This window comes from Budorcas taxicolor, chromosome 1 (assembly GCF_023091745.1).
Source record: "Budorcas taxicolor isolate Tak-1 chromosome 1, Takin1.1, whole genome shotgun sequence".
NCBI lineage: Eukaryota > Metazoa > Chordata > Mammalia > Artiodactyla > Bovidae > Budorcas > Budorcas taxicolor.
The window spans coordinates 181,722,138-181,735,694 of record NC_068910.1 but is presented as its reverse complement, the minus strand read 5'-3'; the positions used below and the strand labels follow the sequence as shown (position 1 = coordinate 181,735,694).

The window sequence follows — 13,557 nt, the reverse complement described above, 5'->3', positions numbered from 1 at the left end:
ACCCAAGTTTATTAAATACCAAGAAATGTTGGAAAAGTTTTGCTGTTAAGTGTAGGAGATGATTTAGAGGTGATCCAGTACAGCTATTTCGTGTTACAACTTTACAGGAAAAAAGGCCCCACAGTCAGCATAGCAGGTAATGTATTCAGGACTCAAATTCCAAGTATACAGTTTTTGAGTCTTAAGTTCTGTAGCACTGTTTATTAAATGTCTGCCAGCCTCATGGTAGATTGTTAGTGCTTTTGTGTGGTAGGAGATTGATGAAACTGTTAGAACAAACCCTATATGCGGAGTGCTGCAAATGTAGTGTGAAGTATGACTTACTGTATTACTTCTGGAAGAGTTACAGAAGGCTTTCCAGAAGAGAAAATATTTGAGCTGAAAGCTCTAAAAGAATGGTAGAGTATTTAGAGAGTGAGAAGCAGTATCAACAAAGAGAATAAAAGTAAACCACGGGGCATCTTAAGGAGTTTAGACTTTTCAGTTCAAAAGTTGCAGGCATTTGGAGTTGGGGAGAGGTGAGGTGGGATAATGTAAAGGTTAACATTAGAGAAACATATAGTAAGCTAGTTCTTGATTCTTCCCCGACTTTTCCTGCCACACACACTTTGGCCCATTTGTATGTGATTGCTGAAGAATTTGAAGTTACTTTAAAAATTGTAGATGAATTTAGCTACATAAAAAGTTGTTTTATAATAGGCCCACTGCTAGGTAAAAATTTATTCAATGCTTCTTGGCCTCTGAAATGAAATGCAAATCTTAAGAGCTTTACATTTTTGTTTTTATTGCCCTTGATATTCTTTTTTATTATGTTCTTTCTCCAGTTTTGTTCATTTTCATATACTTACACCATGAAAATTTCCTTAGTTGGTAACAGTGTTATTTCCTCATAGTCAAAGGGAATGAATGCCATATTGTTAACCATTTAAAGGAGACTTGATCTTATCTACAAAATGGCTGTTAATCGTAGTTCTTTCCCTGAAAGTATTTTTCTTAATCTTTATCCTTTTCCTAACACAGCTGGAAAAATTTGAGCTTTTATGTGTTTGTGATGTCTTCATTAATATTAAGAATTTTTACTGAATTTTTCTCTTCTATTGAAGTTTTGTTTTTTGTAGGAAAGATAGGTCTTAAGTATCAGAAACCATAGAACTTTTACTATAGAACTTTAACCTATATGGTACTTTAATCACCAAATTTTAATATTTTTAGATGTTGATTAACTATCAGCTTCTGTCCCGGCAGACTAAAGGGAATGGCTTTAGAATATCTAAAATGAATATGTGGAACTATATCCACTATGTTATTTTTCAGTATAACTATGTTAAATAGGTTTTTGTTAGTTATTCTGAACATGAGTTGGGCAAAATGCCTTCCTAATCTCTCTCCTCCTTTTTTTACTCTCAGATACCAGTGTCCATCTCAGTCTAGATAATTGTCAGTCGTATACTGTTTTCCCAGTCTCCAGGAAGTAAAGTCAGCCAGGACTATAGTGTCAAATTTTAAACTTAGGCTTAAACACCTCCGTTATGTGTCCTTCACTCCCCTGTAATTTCGCCATCACCAAATTACCAGTTGCTGCTTTGTAAACAGTAAAATGAAATCTCTTTCAAGAGAGTCTCCTTTAAATGTAAGCACTCCAACATTGGGGAAAATGCTACCCTCCTACCCCTTTCTCACACCCTTTCTTTTTTCAGTCTGACTCAGGAAGGAAATAACTTTTTCATTGTGTCAAACCTTGCCTAATGCTAGTCTAATAAGAAATAACAGTGCATAAGCTCATTTATCTTATGTAATTTATCTTATGTAGATATGATTTTTCATGTACTTGTTACATTTAAGTATTTAACCTGAAGTAATAGAATGTTAGGGCTTCCGTGATGGCTCCCACGTAAAGCGTCTGCCTGCAATGCAGGAGACCCGGGTTCAAATAGAATGGTAACTTTCTTAGTTTATTAGAATATTTGCACTGTAATGGTAAAATTGCTATGCTGTTTTCCTTTTATATAAGTCTCCTGACTAAATTCTTATATCTTCCATCTTGACTGTTTTAACAGAAAAATATTTTTAGTTTGGCTAGTTTTTAAGTTGTTTCCTTAGAGTAGCTCAAGAAAAATATGTATATAATTATATCAGAATTTTACTATCAAACAATAATTCCTCCAAAATATCATAACGTTGAAGTGTAAAGAAATCTGGAAAAAAGTAAAAAAGATCTTACTAATACTTTATTTGGAATTCATTTTTTAATGCAACACTGTGTAAGCTTATGTAGCCTGTTGTATCTTAGATACTTATCTGAGAGACTTTTACTATTTAGTTACCAGCATCACTTTAAACAGAAATAACTATACTGTGAGTTATGTTTTTAAGTGATTTTAATTCACCCTAAGCCAAGGAAATAAATTTTACAAATCACAAGTATCATGTATATTAATAGTTTCCTGTGTTAAACATAGTACCTAATCTTTCAGAAAGAAAAAGTTCCAAAAGCAAGTGGAGTTGTTGGTCCTCTTCCCTCCTTTCTTCCTTTCTTGTTTCCTGTCTGCCATTTGGTCATGTCTTAGGTTCACACTGTAATAACTCCTTTATGAATCATTTTCATTTTGGAAAATGTTTTTCAGTATTCTTCAAAGTGCGTGAAAGTAGTCTTCAATCCCTATTCCCCTTGTGCCTTGCCTTCGCAAACAGATAACTTTCTTTGTGTGTGTTGCCAGTCTGTCTGCATATACAAGCAAATACATAATCTCCCTCTTCACATAAATGATAATATATACACATCATACAGTTTCCATCTCAGTACACAGAACAGCATCTTTGTGGGTTTTTCCCCTTACTAAATGGCTAGTATTAAATGAATGGCTATACCATGATTTATTTAAACCCCTTCCCTATTGCTAGTCAGAAACCTTGCTGTTACGAACAACGTTGTAATGAGTAATTTTGTCAGTACATTTTTCCTATGTATGTAAAAATACCTGTTGGATAAATACCTACTTGTATTGCTGACTTGAAGAGTGAGGGTGTGTATGTACATGCAAAATTTATTAGATGTAACCAAATTGCTCTCTATAAGGATTATACCATTATACCATTTTTCATCAGCACAGTAAGAGAAGGCCCATTTTCCCACAGCCTCACTAATTTTGCAGTAAATTTTAATGTTTGCCAGCGTGTTTAGGGAAATATTATCACATAGTTTTAGTCTGTATTTTTGTTATGAGATAGAGTATTTTTTAATGTCTTGTGAATGTTCATGTGTATTCTACCCATTTTTCTATTGGGGTTTCTTGTCTTACAGATTTATAGAAGTACTTCATATATTTTGAGGCATATAGTTAGAAAGGCCTCTCCCACTCCAAAACAGGAAAGAATTCCTTCATAAATGGACATTTTTAAGGTCACTGATACAGATATGTGGTTGACTTGGACGAAGGGAATCTGAGGTAGGAGAGGGACTTTATATTGATGGTATACCTTTTTGTGTGTACCCGCTGAATTTATTTGACTTCCCTGGTGGCTCAGATGGTAAAGCATCTTCCTACAATGTGGGAGACCCAGGTTCAATCCTTGGGTTGGGAAGATCCCCTGGAAAGGAAATGGCAACCCATTCCAGTACTGTTGCCTGTAGAATCCCATGGATGGAGGAGCCTGGTGGGCTATAGGCCATGGTGTTGCAAAGAGTCGGACATGACTGAGTGACTTCACTTTCACTTTCCCTTCACTGAATTTATTCTTTACTGTGTACTTGTATCTCCTTTAAAAGTTTTATTTGGAATACTTATAGATAAGTTGCCCCCCAAAAAAAGAAGTACAGGGAGGTCTTACGTAACCTTTCACCCAGTTCTTCCCCCAATGGTAAAATTTTGCATGACTATAATATAACACCTGAAGTCCAGAAACTGACATTGGTATAATCCACAGTGTGTATCCTTTTTTCCTTTTTTTAAATATTCTTTTCTGAAACAAAATTTCAAGATTTTGACCTGAAATTAATTAGATGAATGTAAAATATGCTAACGGTATTGGTGAGCAAGGTTTTTATAGATGCTAAAAACAAATATCAATCTTTGTATATTTAGCTGGGTTTTTAATATTTCCTTGGTAAAAAGCTTTTTTCACAGTAAGATTGAGTACTTGATAACGTTTAGTTTTGTGAATAGCCATTTTACCTGCTTGCTTAGCATGATAATAGCTTTTATGGTCCACAGAAATCACTTATTTTGTGTTACTAAGAATAAAATCTCCATGGGGACTTTTGCCTATGTTTTTTAAACCATGAAATTAAACAGATTGTTTTTACATTGTTAGAACTTACGGTTAATAATTAGGGTACATACAATTTGAGTTCTTAGCTTAATTTTCTGTTAATTTTGTCTTACAGTTTTATTCTTAACCACAGAGGTTTGCATTTAGCCAGAGACTGTCTGTATGAATTTTTATCTACGTAGGCTCTTTTTTGGAAGGAGGATTGTTACTTGCTCTTAATTGTGAGAAAATGTAAATAGTTTTTAAAATTCCTTTTGATGGCTCCCACGGTAAAGCGTCTGCCTGCAGTGCGGGAGACCCGGGTTCGATTCCTGAGTTGGGAAGGTCCCCTGGAGAAGGAAATGGCAATCCACTCCAGCACTCTTGCCTGGAAAATCCCATGGATGGAGGAGCCTGATAAGCTACAGTCCATGGGGTCGCAAAGAGTCGGACACGACTGAGCGACTTCACTTTACAGAAAGGGTAATAGTTTTTTGTTTTTTGTTTTTTTAACCTTGATAAGCTTGCTGAGCTGTAGATTCATTGGATTTCTTCTTTTGCAATCAGCTACTTAACAATTACTTTCTAAAAGTAAAAACACACATTTCTTTGAGAGGAGGCAAAGTGTAATCCAGATTAGAATTAAACCATTTATAGCACTAATGATATAGAGCTTATTATGGGTGGTGGGCAAGGGGATGAAGATTGTCAGTGATGCATTGGAAACAGTATGTGATTCTTGAGGACTGGCCTCCAAGAAAGACTATAGCTTCTACTTTTAAGTTTAAAAAGAATTGATTTTACCTGGTTTGGGTAAAGGTGCTTGAACCTTAGTGTATGAGATTGCCAGTTCAGTCAAATAAGTTCTTATCACACAACATTTTATTTTGTGATTTGTGGAATTCCTGTTTTAATTGTATTGTGCTTCAACAGAGAAGATTAGGAGGGTCTTTGAGTAAAGCAGGGTAATTTTTAAAATAATATTCTGCATATGGATCTGTATAGTCTTAAGGTACCTTCAACTTTCTAACAAAAGAACATTTTAGTCCTTAGCAGAGAATCAAACTATGCTGGTTGTCTAAAGATCACTGAGCAGGTGCCTTTTCCTAGAAGCTACCTACCTTGTTTTCAGACCTGAATCTCTTCTAGGAATATGCTAGATAAGATAAATGGCATGTTATGAACATAGTAGGATCCATGCTTGTGGTTTCACAACTAAGTTTAAGCAGTTTTCACAATGCACACAACTCTGTATTTCTTTTAGGTCATTATAGATAGTTGCTTTCTTCCTTTCACAGTCTTAATGTTGTGATAGGAAAAGCATGTGTTTTGACATTAATTAGGTTAGGTGGGCTTCTCTGGTGGTGCAGAGGTTAAAGCGTCTGCCTGCAATGTGGGAGACCTGGGTTTGATCCCTGGGTCGGGAAGATCCCCTGAAGAAGGAAATGGCAACCCACTCCCGTATTCTTGCCTGGAGAATCCCATGGACAGAGGAGCTTGGTGGGTTACAGTCCACGGGTCGCAAAGAGTCAGACACGACTGAGCGACTTCACTTTCACTTTCACTTTCTCGGGTTGTGTCTGAGTAAGTTACTAGGCTTCAGTTTCCTCAACTGTAAAGTGAGAGCATTACTCAGGCTTAGAGTAAGAACTCACTAAAGTGTGTGTGCTGCCATGAAGTGAGAAGTCATCTGTGTTCCTTTCCTCTACCTTGTTGCTTTGTTAATAAGCATTTTTGGGACTTCCCTGGCAGACCAGTGTTTTAGACTATGCTCTTCCACTACAGGGGTCGCAGGTTCAGTTCCTAGTTGGGGAGCTAAGATCCCACGTGCTGCACAGTGTGGCCAAAAAATAATTTTTAAAACGGCATTTCTATTGAGAAGAAAGACAACAGTAGTCAAAGTGTAATAGTGAAGAAATGTGCACTATTTTTATCTTAAACAGTAGTCATGATGTCTCTCTCCACATTAATAAAGAAATTTTGATTTCTCATAAGGAATTTTTCTTCAATATGAGATCAAGTTAAGCCTAACTTTGCCTTCACTGGTTTTAATTTTTAGAGAGGAAAGACGGGATGATTTGCAGTCACTGAGCTGAGAGCATGGATGAAAGAGTTAGCCTATTAAGAAGGATGCAAATGTAAGACACTTGTGAAGACGGAGCGAAGTCTCCTATCTGGCCCCTTGTCTTCTCAGTGAGGTTGCAAGTAATCTAATGTGATAAGAGTAAGCAGGCCTGGGGAGAAAAACTGTGGTGGGGAACCAATTGTGGTAAATTAAAAGATGAACAGCGTGAAAGTCCATCCAACACTGATACTTAAGTTTTCAGTTTCTCTCAAGTTTTACTTTTCTTACGAATGTGATTGTAATTTATTTAGAGCACTATCAAGCTCCTTTTGGTTCCTTGGGAGCCACAATTCCAAGAAACGAACATTCATTATATAAAAAAGTAATAGTCATTCTTGTGTTTTTTCTCACATTTCTATATTTCTGTCCATTCCCTCAGTACCCACAATTTTTTATTCATCTAATAAATGCTAATCCACCTATGACTTTATTTTAAAAGAGTGACCCATAGTAAACAGAAAGTTTCTTTATGAAAATTACCCCCTTTTGTAGCACTGTATAGTTTATCAGAATAGTTACAAAGTGTTAGGAAGCCTTCTCTTAAGGAACTCAAGTTCGGAAACTGGTTATTAATCGCCCAGTTAGTGTAGTGAATGCAGTAAGAAAGAAAACAAGGCCTAATACTGTAATGTTAGGTCAAGGAAGCAAATAAAAGAAAATTATTCATTCTGTTGCAGCTAATCATTCTCATTTTAAAAGATTGTAAACCCCAAACCACTATGTTGACTTTGAACACAATAGAAAACACCTTATTACCCTCATTGATCCCATGTTCTGGGATCATCAAATAGAATACCCTCCTATTTGTTTTTATTTAAAACTACCATATTGGTGCTTGCTTGCTTAGTCACTATGTCCAACTCTTTTGAGCCACCAGGCTCCTCTGTCCACAAGATTTCCCAGGCAAGAATACTGGAGTGAGTTGCCATTTTCATGTCCAGGGGATTGAACCCAAGTCTCCTGTATTGCAGGCAGATTCTTTACCACTGAGCCTCTTGGGAAGCCCATTTTGTATCTTTATTTTTAAAGCAGTAGTTCTCAAACTTTAGTTTCTTGCATATCAGCTGGAGGAGTTATTAAAATAGATTTTTTTAATCCCACCTCAAAAGTAGGTCTGAGTGGACTGGAATATTTGAATTTCTAACAAGTTCCCAGATTATGCTGATGATGCTCCTGGTTCAGGGACCACACGGAGAACTACTGATTTATTTAAACTCAAAAAAATATAATGGCTTCCTAATATGAACCAGTAATTGTTTCTAATATATGCAGTAACTGTTGTCATATTGACTCTTTCTGTACACACCTGAGCTCCTATGTGCCAAGCACTGTTCTCTTCACAGAGGTGAAGATGATAATGAACCTCACTCAGAGAGCTCAGTCTGATAGAGTTAACAGTGGTAGTATTATTTAAAGTCACTTAATCCTCACAGGAGTTTTGTGAATTGGGGTTTATAATCCTTGCTCCTTGCTCAGTCACCTCCGACTCTGCAACCCTGTGCACAGTAGCCCACCAGGCTCCTCTGTCCATGGGATTTCCCAGGCAAGAATCCTGAAGATACCATCCTTATTTTAGATTAAAAAAAAAAAGCTGAGATCTAGGAAGGTTAAATAATTTCCTAGAATTCACAGTGAGTATATAGAGGGGCCAGAATTTCATGGTTATGCACTGTAAAAAGTTTGTGATTATTTTAGTGAAACCACAAAAGGGATGGAATATTGGTTCACCTTAGGAAACTAGAAGGCATTCAAGACGAGATGGCAGTGAACATCTTAAGAAACAAGTAGAAGAAAGCCAGGTGAATTGGAACTGTGCGAGGATATATATGTCAGGACTGGGGTTAAAATAACTTGAGGTTATTTTATCAACAAAGAGTATGATGCTAATTATTGTTCCTTAGCTGAGGAAATGGTTTGAAAACTGATTAGGTTTTATTTTAATTGTCAGAAAAGATATCTTTTAAGAGTTTGAGATTTATTTAGATTTTTTGTTTGTTTGCTCATTAGTATGTAAAACTGGTATTAAAGTTAGCATTTACAATAGTCTATTTTAAACTGACATATTAAAAGAATTGATTTTATTTAAGTCATGAAATGATTTCAGTTATCCCTTGATACAGAATAAAAAAGTATAATCTGGGATTCTCAGGCAAATTCTAATCTAAATGCCTGCTGCTGCTGCTGCTAAGTTGCTTCAGTCGTGTCGGACTCTGTGCGACCCCATAGACAGCAGCCCACCAGGCTCCCCCGTCCCTGGGATTCTCCAGGCAAGAGCACTGGAGTGGGTTGCCATTTCCTTCTCCAATGCATGAAAGTGAAAAGTTAAAGTGAAGTCACTGAGTCGTGTCCAACTATTACCATCTTTTTTGCCAAATTATGGCCAGTATTGGTGACTTTATCCGTATGGTGTCTGAACTGAACTTTACATTAAAGTTTATATAGTTCTGTAGTTTATAGTTACATGAAGCCATATTTAGTCTCTACAAGCATTTAAAGTCTAACATATATAAGTATTAATGATCTATATATCCTTTCCAGTTATTAGGTATACAGAAGCTCCTTTTCATCTTAGCAATAGCAGGAAGTGAAGTAGTATCCTATTATTAATATTGTAAATGCTCAGATAAACAAGCTTAGTGTTTTCCATGCATTGACTCAAGAGTTTAGAGGATTAAAAAGTTCAAAGGCCACTGAGGCATAGATACCAACCCCTTCATTTTACAGGTGAGGAAACTGAGACCCAAGGAAGCTAAATAGATGATTTACTGATGTAGGGTAGTGAGTAACAAAACCAGGATTGTAACCATGTCTACTTAGATTACAATATAAAACGTACCACTACATCAGATAGGATATTTCTGAGCCTCAATCTGATATAACATTGAGGGTCCCCATCATCTAAAGTAAAATAGTCTTCAGATATATTAGTACCTAAATTTATCACTAAATATTAAATGAAGAATGTGTAGTAAAGTTTTATATAAAAATAAAGACCTTTTCCTGTATTGAAACAGTAGATTAATATATCAGATTTAGAAATATCTAATAACTGTTCTTTAAAATTTACAAAAACAGCAAGAAAAGGATATAGGTCCTTGCTTTATACATAGGAAAATATAAACTGCCAAAGAGGATAATTATTCAGCCTTCTGTGTCATTATCATATACATCTAAAATGATACTTGAACTTGAGATATACTTACCAGCTAAACTGTTTCCAATTGTTGCTAGGAAAATTTGGTCTAAACCACATACCTTAGTTGGTGATTTTTGCCAGGTAGCAAGCTACAGTCAAAGCATGCAGGTCTGCCAGACAGTTGAGTTCCTTGTTAACCAACCCTCCAAGTACTGTTTGCCCAAAAGCCCTCTGAATAATTTTTACAAGCCAGTTTTTAAAATTTAAAAATGAGATATTAAAAATATAAAAATATATAGGAGTAATCATCTGAATCTACTGCAATAAGTAACCACTGAAATTTTTGCATGAAAGTTAATTAGAACATACAGTTAGTAAATGAAGAGATGTGGAGCAGATACTGCTCATTTGAAATATATCTTAAGGTCACTGAATTGAGAACTCCTGGATAGAACTGGGAGTTAATTTTTAAAGTAGCATATATATTTCATAGGCAAGTTGGAAATGTTGAAACTACAAAGGATTTTTAGAAATCACCTATTTGCTGAGATCCTCATTTTCAAAGTGAGAGCTTTGAGTATGAAATTCTGAAAATAGACTAATAGTCTATTTTAAATTACTATTTTGGTTTTAAGTAAAACACAAATGTTTTTATTTACTTTAAGAGTTGGAAGGGAGCTTACGTTTTTTTAGAATAATTTAATGAAATATTCTAATTTTTTCCAGTGCATCTGGGGGAGGTGGTGTAGCCATTGACAACAAAATAGAACAAGCAATGGTAAGTAAAAATTTATAGTCTTCTCATTTCATACATTCTTGGGTTTTATCAGTCCTAAAAAACAAGTATCTAATTTCTTTAAACCAAGATGACCAAAGTATATTTTTCAATAATAAGATTTAGTTGAAAATGCTAAAACATTGAGAATTTTTAGTCTAGAAATACCACTGGAGTAAATACTTTTCCTACTTGAATATCTTACATTTCATGTTACGCTATTGATAAGGACCATTTGGGGGGATATATATAATCAACGTGCATTTGATCCCCTAAATATCTCAGCATCAAGAATAACTTAGAGACCTGGACTTTTCTGGTGGTCCAGTGGACAGAGAGTGTATTACTCAGCTTTAAAAAATAGACTTGTTTCTGTTGACTCTGGTTCTGATTTCTTGTTACTTTCAGTTTTTCTTAAAGATTTATATTCAACATTATAAAAAGTATTTTGATTCAAGTTATTAAAACTATAAATAGGTTGTCAATAAAGGCCATTAGTCTGCTTTTTTTTTTAATCCTAAGATTTTGAAGTTGGAAATTGCAGGTCACTTTATTTTTTAAAGCATTACTATAACTAGTTTAATAGCAGTTTAGTTTCCTTTGTTCTCTTCATCTGACATCTAAGTACATGATTTTAAACTTTTTTTTAATTCTAAGCTTTATTAATTGAAAATTTAAGGAGCTGGTATTTTTTTTTTTTTAATCACTCCAGACTTTGAAAAGAAAATTTTGGACTTGCTGCCCCAGTTGGGAACTAGATATTTTTCCACCCCATCTTCCTCAGGGTTGGTCAGGAAACAGTAGAAACATAAAAAGCAAGAGCAGGAAAATCAGCATAAAATCATCTTGTGTTTATAAGGCACAACACAATCGTCTTGTGTTTATAAGGAGAACCAGATAGCAACTCCTTCCCCTTTCACCCTTTTTGACATTCCTAATTTTGTTTTTCACAGGATCTGGTGAAAAGCCATTTGATGTATGCAGTAAGAGAAGAAGTGGAAGTTCTAAAGGAACAAATAAAAGAATTAGTTGAAAGAAACTCTTTACTTGAACGAGAAAATGCACTGTTAAAATCTCTTTCAAACAATGATCAATTATCCCAACTCCCAGCCCAACAGGCCAATCCTGGTAGCACTTCTCAACAGCAAGCAGTGATAGCACAGCCTCCGCAGCCAACGCAACCTCCACAGCAGCCGAATGTCTCCTCAGCATAAAGCTTTCTTGCCTCATTAAGAAAAAAACTGAAAGCAATCTATCCTTGTGTGCCACTGGTGTTCTTTCCACTTTATACGAAAGCAAGTAGCCATGCTTCAGTTGTGTGTTTGGCCCTTTCAGTATTAGACAATCATTCTACAAGAGCTTTTCCTCTCTGAGATGTCATGCAGCGCTGTTGGTGTCCAGTTTCTGTCATCAGTACACAAGGAGAGTAATAGATGAGGTGTATTAAAGTGAGCAGAGTTTGCATTTTACCTGGTGCACACGAGTAGGGTCTTTTAAGAGCTTTGGTGGCTCTCCCATGTTTCCTATTACCCATGGATTTACCCTGAGCCTTTCTATCATATTATAAATAACAGTTCATCTAAAGAGCCACTTTTCTTTCAATATCAGTAACATTTGCCTACATAAGTTTTCATTTATTTGTGTTTTATTTATTACAGGGCTGCTATTTTCATAATGTACATGAACAATGTCACAGAACTTTTTTAATTTTTTTGAATAATTATAAGTATCAGTAAAGGAATTGAAAGACAGGATTGCATTTAATAGATAAAACGTTTAGGCAATAATTGAACAAAAGAATCCTGGCATATTTCTAACACTAATGGCAATTTACCTTCGGTATTTATTTTCAGTAGTAAAGACCCAGCTTGAATGTAAATTTTGTATAGTGTAAGTATGAAGAACATAGTGCAACTGTACAGGTAGTCACCAGTTATTGTGATATAATAAATAATTGGGCTATTTTGATGAAGAAAACTGTTCATTTGTTTCTACTTTCTAATAGAAATTGCCACGATTCCTCTGCTTTTTGACATTTCGTATGACTTTTTTCGGGTGGGAATAAAAAGCTGTGAAATTGTTCAACCTACTTTGTAACCAAAGAAGCAAAGCTGTGTAATGGAGTTTTGTTTGTTTTCTTTTTTTTTTATAATGCACATTCTTTATGTATTTTTATTTAGTGTTTTCTCGGTCACAATTTTCTTTGCTGTCTAGCATGATCTGCATGACCTATAATCTTTGAACCACTTTCGTACCTCATGTTTTTATCCAGCACTCTTATTGTAATATGTACTAGTCTGTGAACAATGTCAAATAAAAAAGAACGAACAGGTAGTGTGGTGGAGCTGAGCTAGTGTATTATACACTAGTTGTAAAAATAAAAATGAAGTGAGCCATCTTTTGTTCATTTAAAATGGTGTTTTGAATTTCGTATGCAGAAAACGTTTTGTTACATTGCAGATTTTAATGTATTTAATAAATGCAACATGCAGATTAAGTGCAGTGTATACTGAGTATTTAAATTAAAATGTACATTTCATAAATACAGTTTCAAGAGAAAGCATCATTTTGTGTATACTAACACATTAAGTGTATGTCAGAAATTGATGTATAAATATATATTTTAACACATTTTCTGAAATTAAACTGCAGTTTTGTTGAAATATTTGGCTCTATATGTGTTCAAAATTTAATTTGATTAGATTTGTATTTTCACAGTTCCAGATATTCCTTCAATGGAAACCTGTTACTAATGACTTAAGGATGGTTCTTAAATCTTCAAGGTAAAATAACTTAAAGAATGCAAGAACAGTGAGCAATATTTGTACTCGATACTCATATTATGTCAGTGACATTTAAGTAGGAAATCCTTGTCTACCAAAACTTTTACTTGAATTCAGAAAGGTGCCTGTAGAAATTAAGATGCTCTATATCTATAGCCAACTAGCTAATCAGGAGTTACTGAGAATCAATACTTAGCTCTCTGCATTAAAAGAAGACAAATGTTCTTTATTTAAAATAAAAAGCCACAAACTAAATGCATAAAATCAGAGTGTACATGGAACTTCCAGTTATTTTATATTCTACTTATGCTGCAGGATATATTCAGCAAAAACAGAACTTTAATGTTAATAGAAATAACTAAAGGAACTTACGTCCTTAGGCTTGAAGAAGCAACCCGAAGATATGGAGTAAGATTGCTAAGTAGAGCTGTATCAGATGATCTAGGAAGTGAAACTTCCGTGTTGGAATGTTTACCAAAAGGCTCTCCGG

At 34.9% G+C, this 13,557-nt stretch overlaps 1 protein-coding gene across 2 annotated transcripts in view; it reads left to right on the top strand.

Moving 5' to 3' along the window:
* Positions 1-12,840, top strand: part of TSC22D2 (TSC22 domain family member 2) — a 45,927-nt gene extending 33,087 nt beyond the window's left edge. For both annotated transcript variants that reach the window (XM_052639300.1, XM_052639299.1), the window contains 2 exons: positions 10,236-10,287; positions 11,238-12,840. In XM_052639300.1, the coding sequence (XP_052495260.1) occupies positions 10,236-10,287; positions 11,238-11,498 (313 nt within the window). In that variant the 3' untranslated portion in view covers positions 11,499-12,840. The remainder of the gene's footprint in view (positions 1-10,235; positions 10,288-11,237) is intronic.
* The last annotated feature ends 717 nt before the right edge of the window (positions 12,841-13,557 follow it).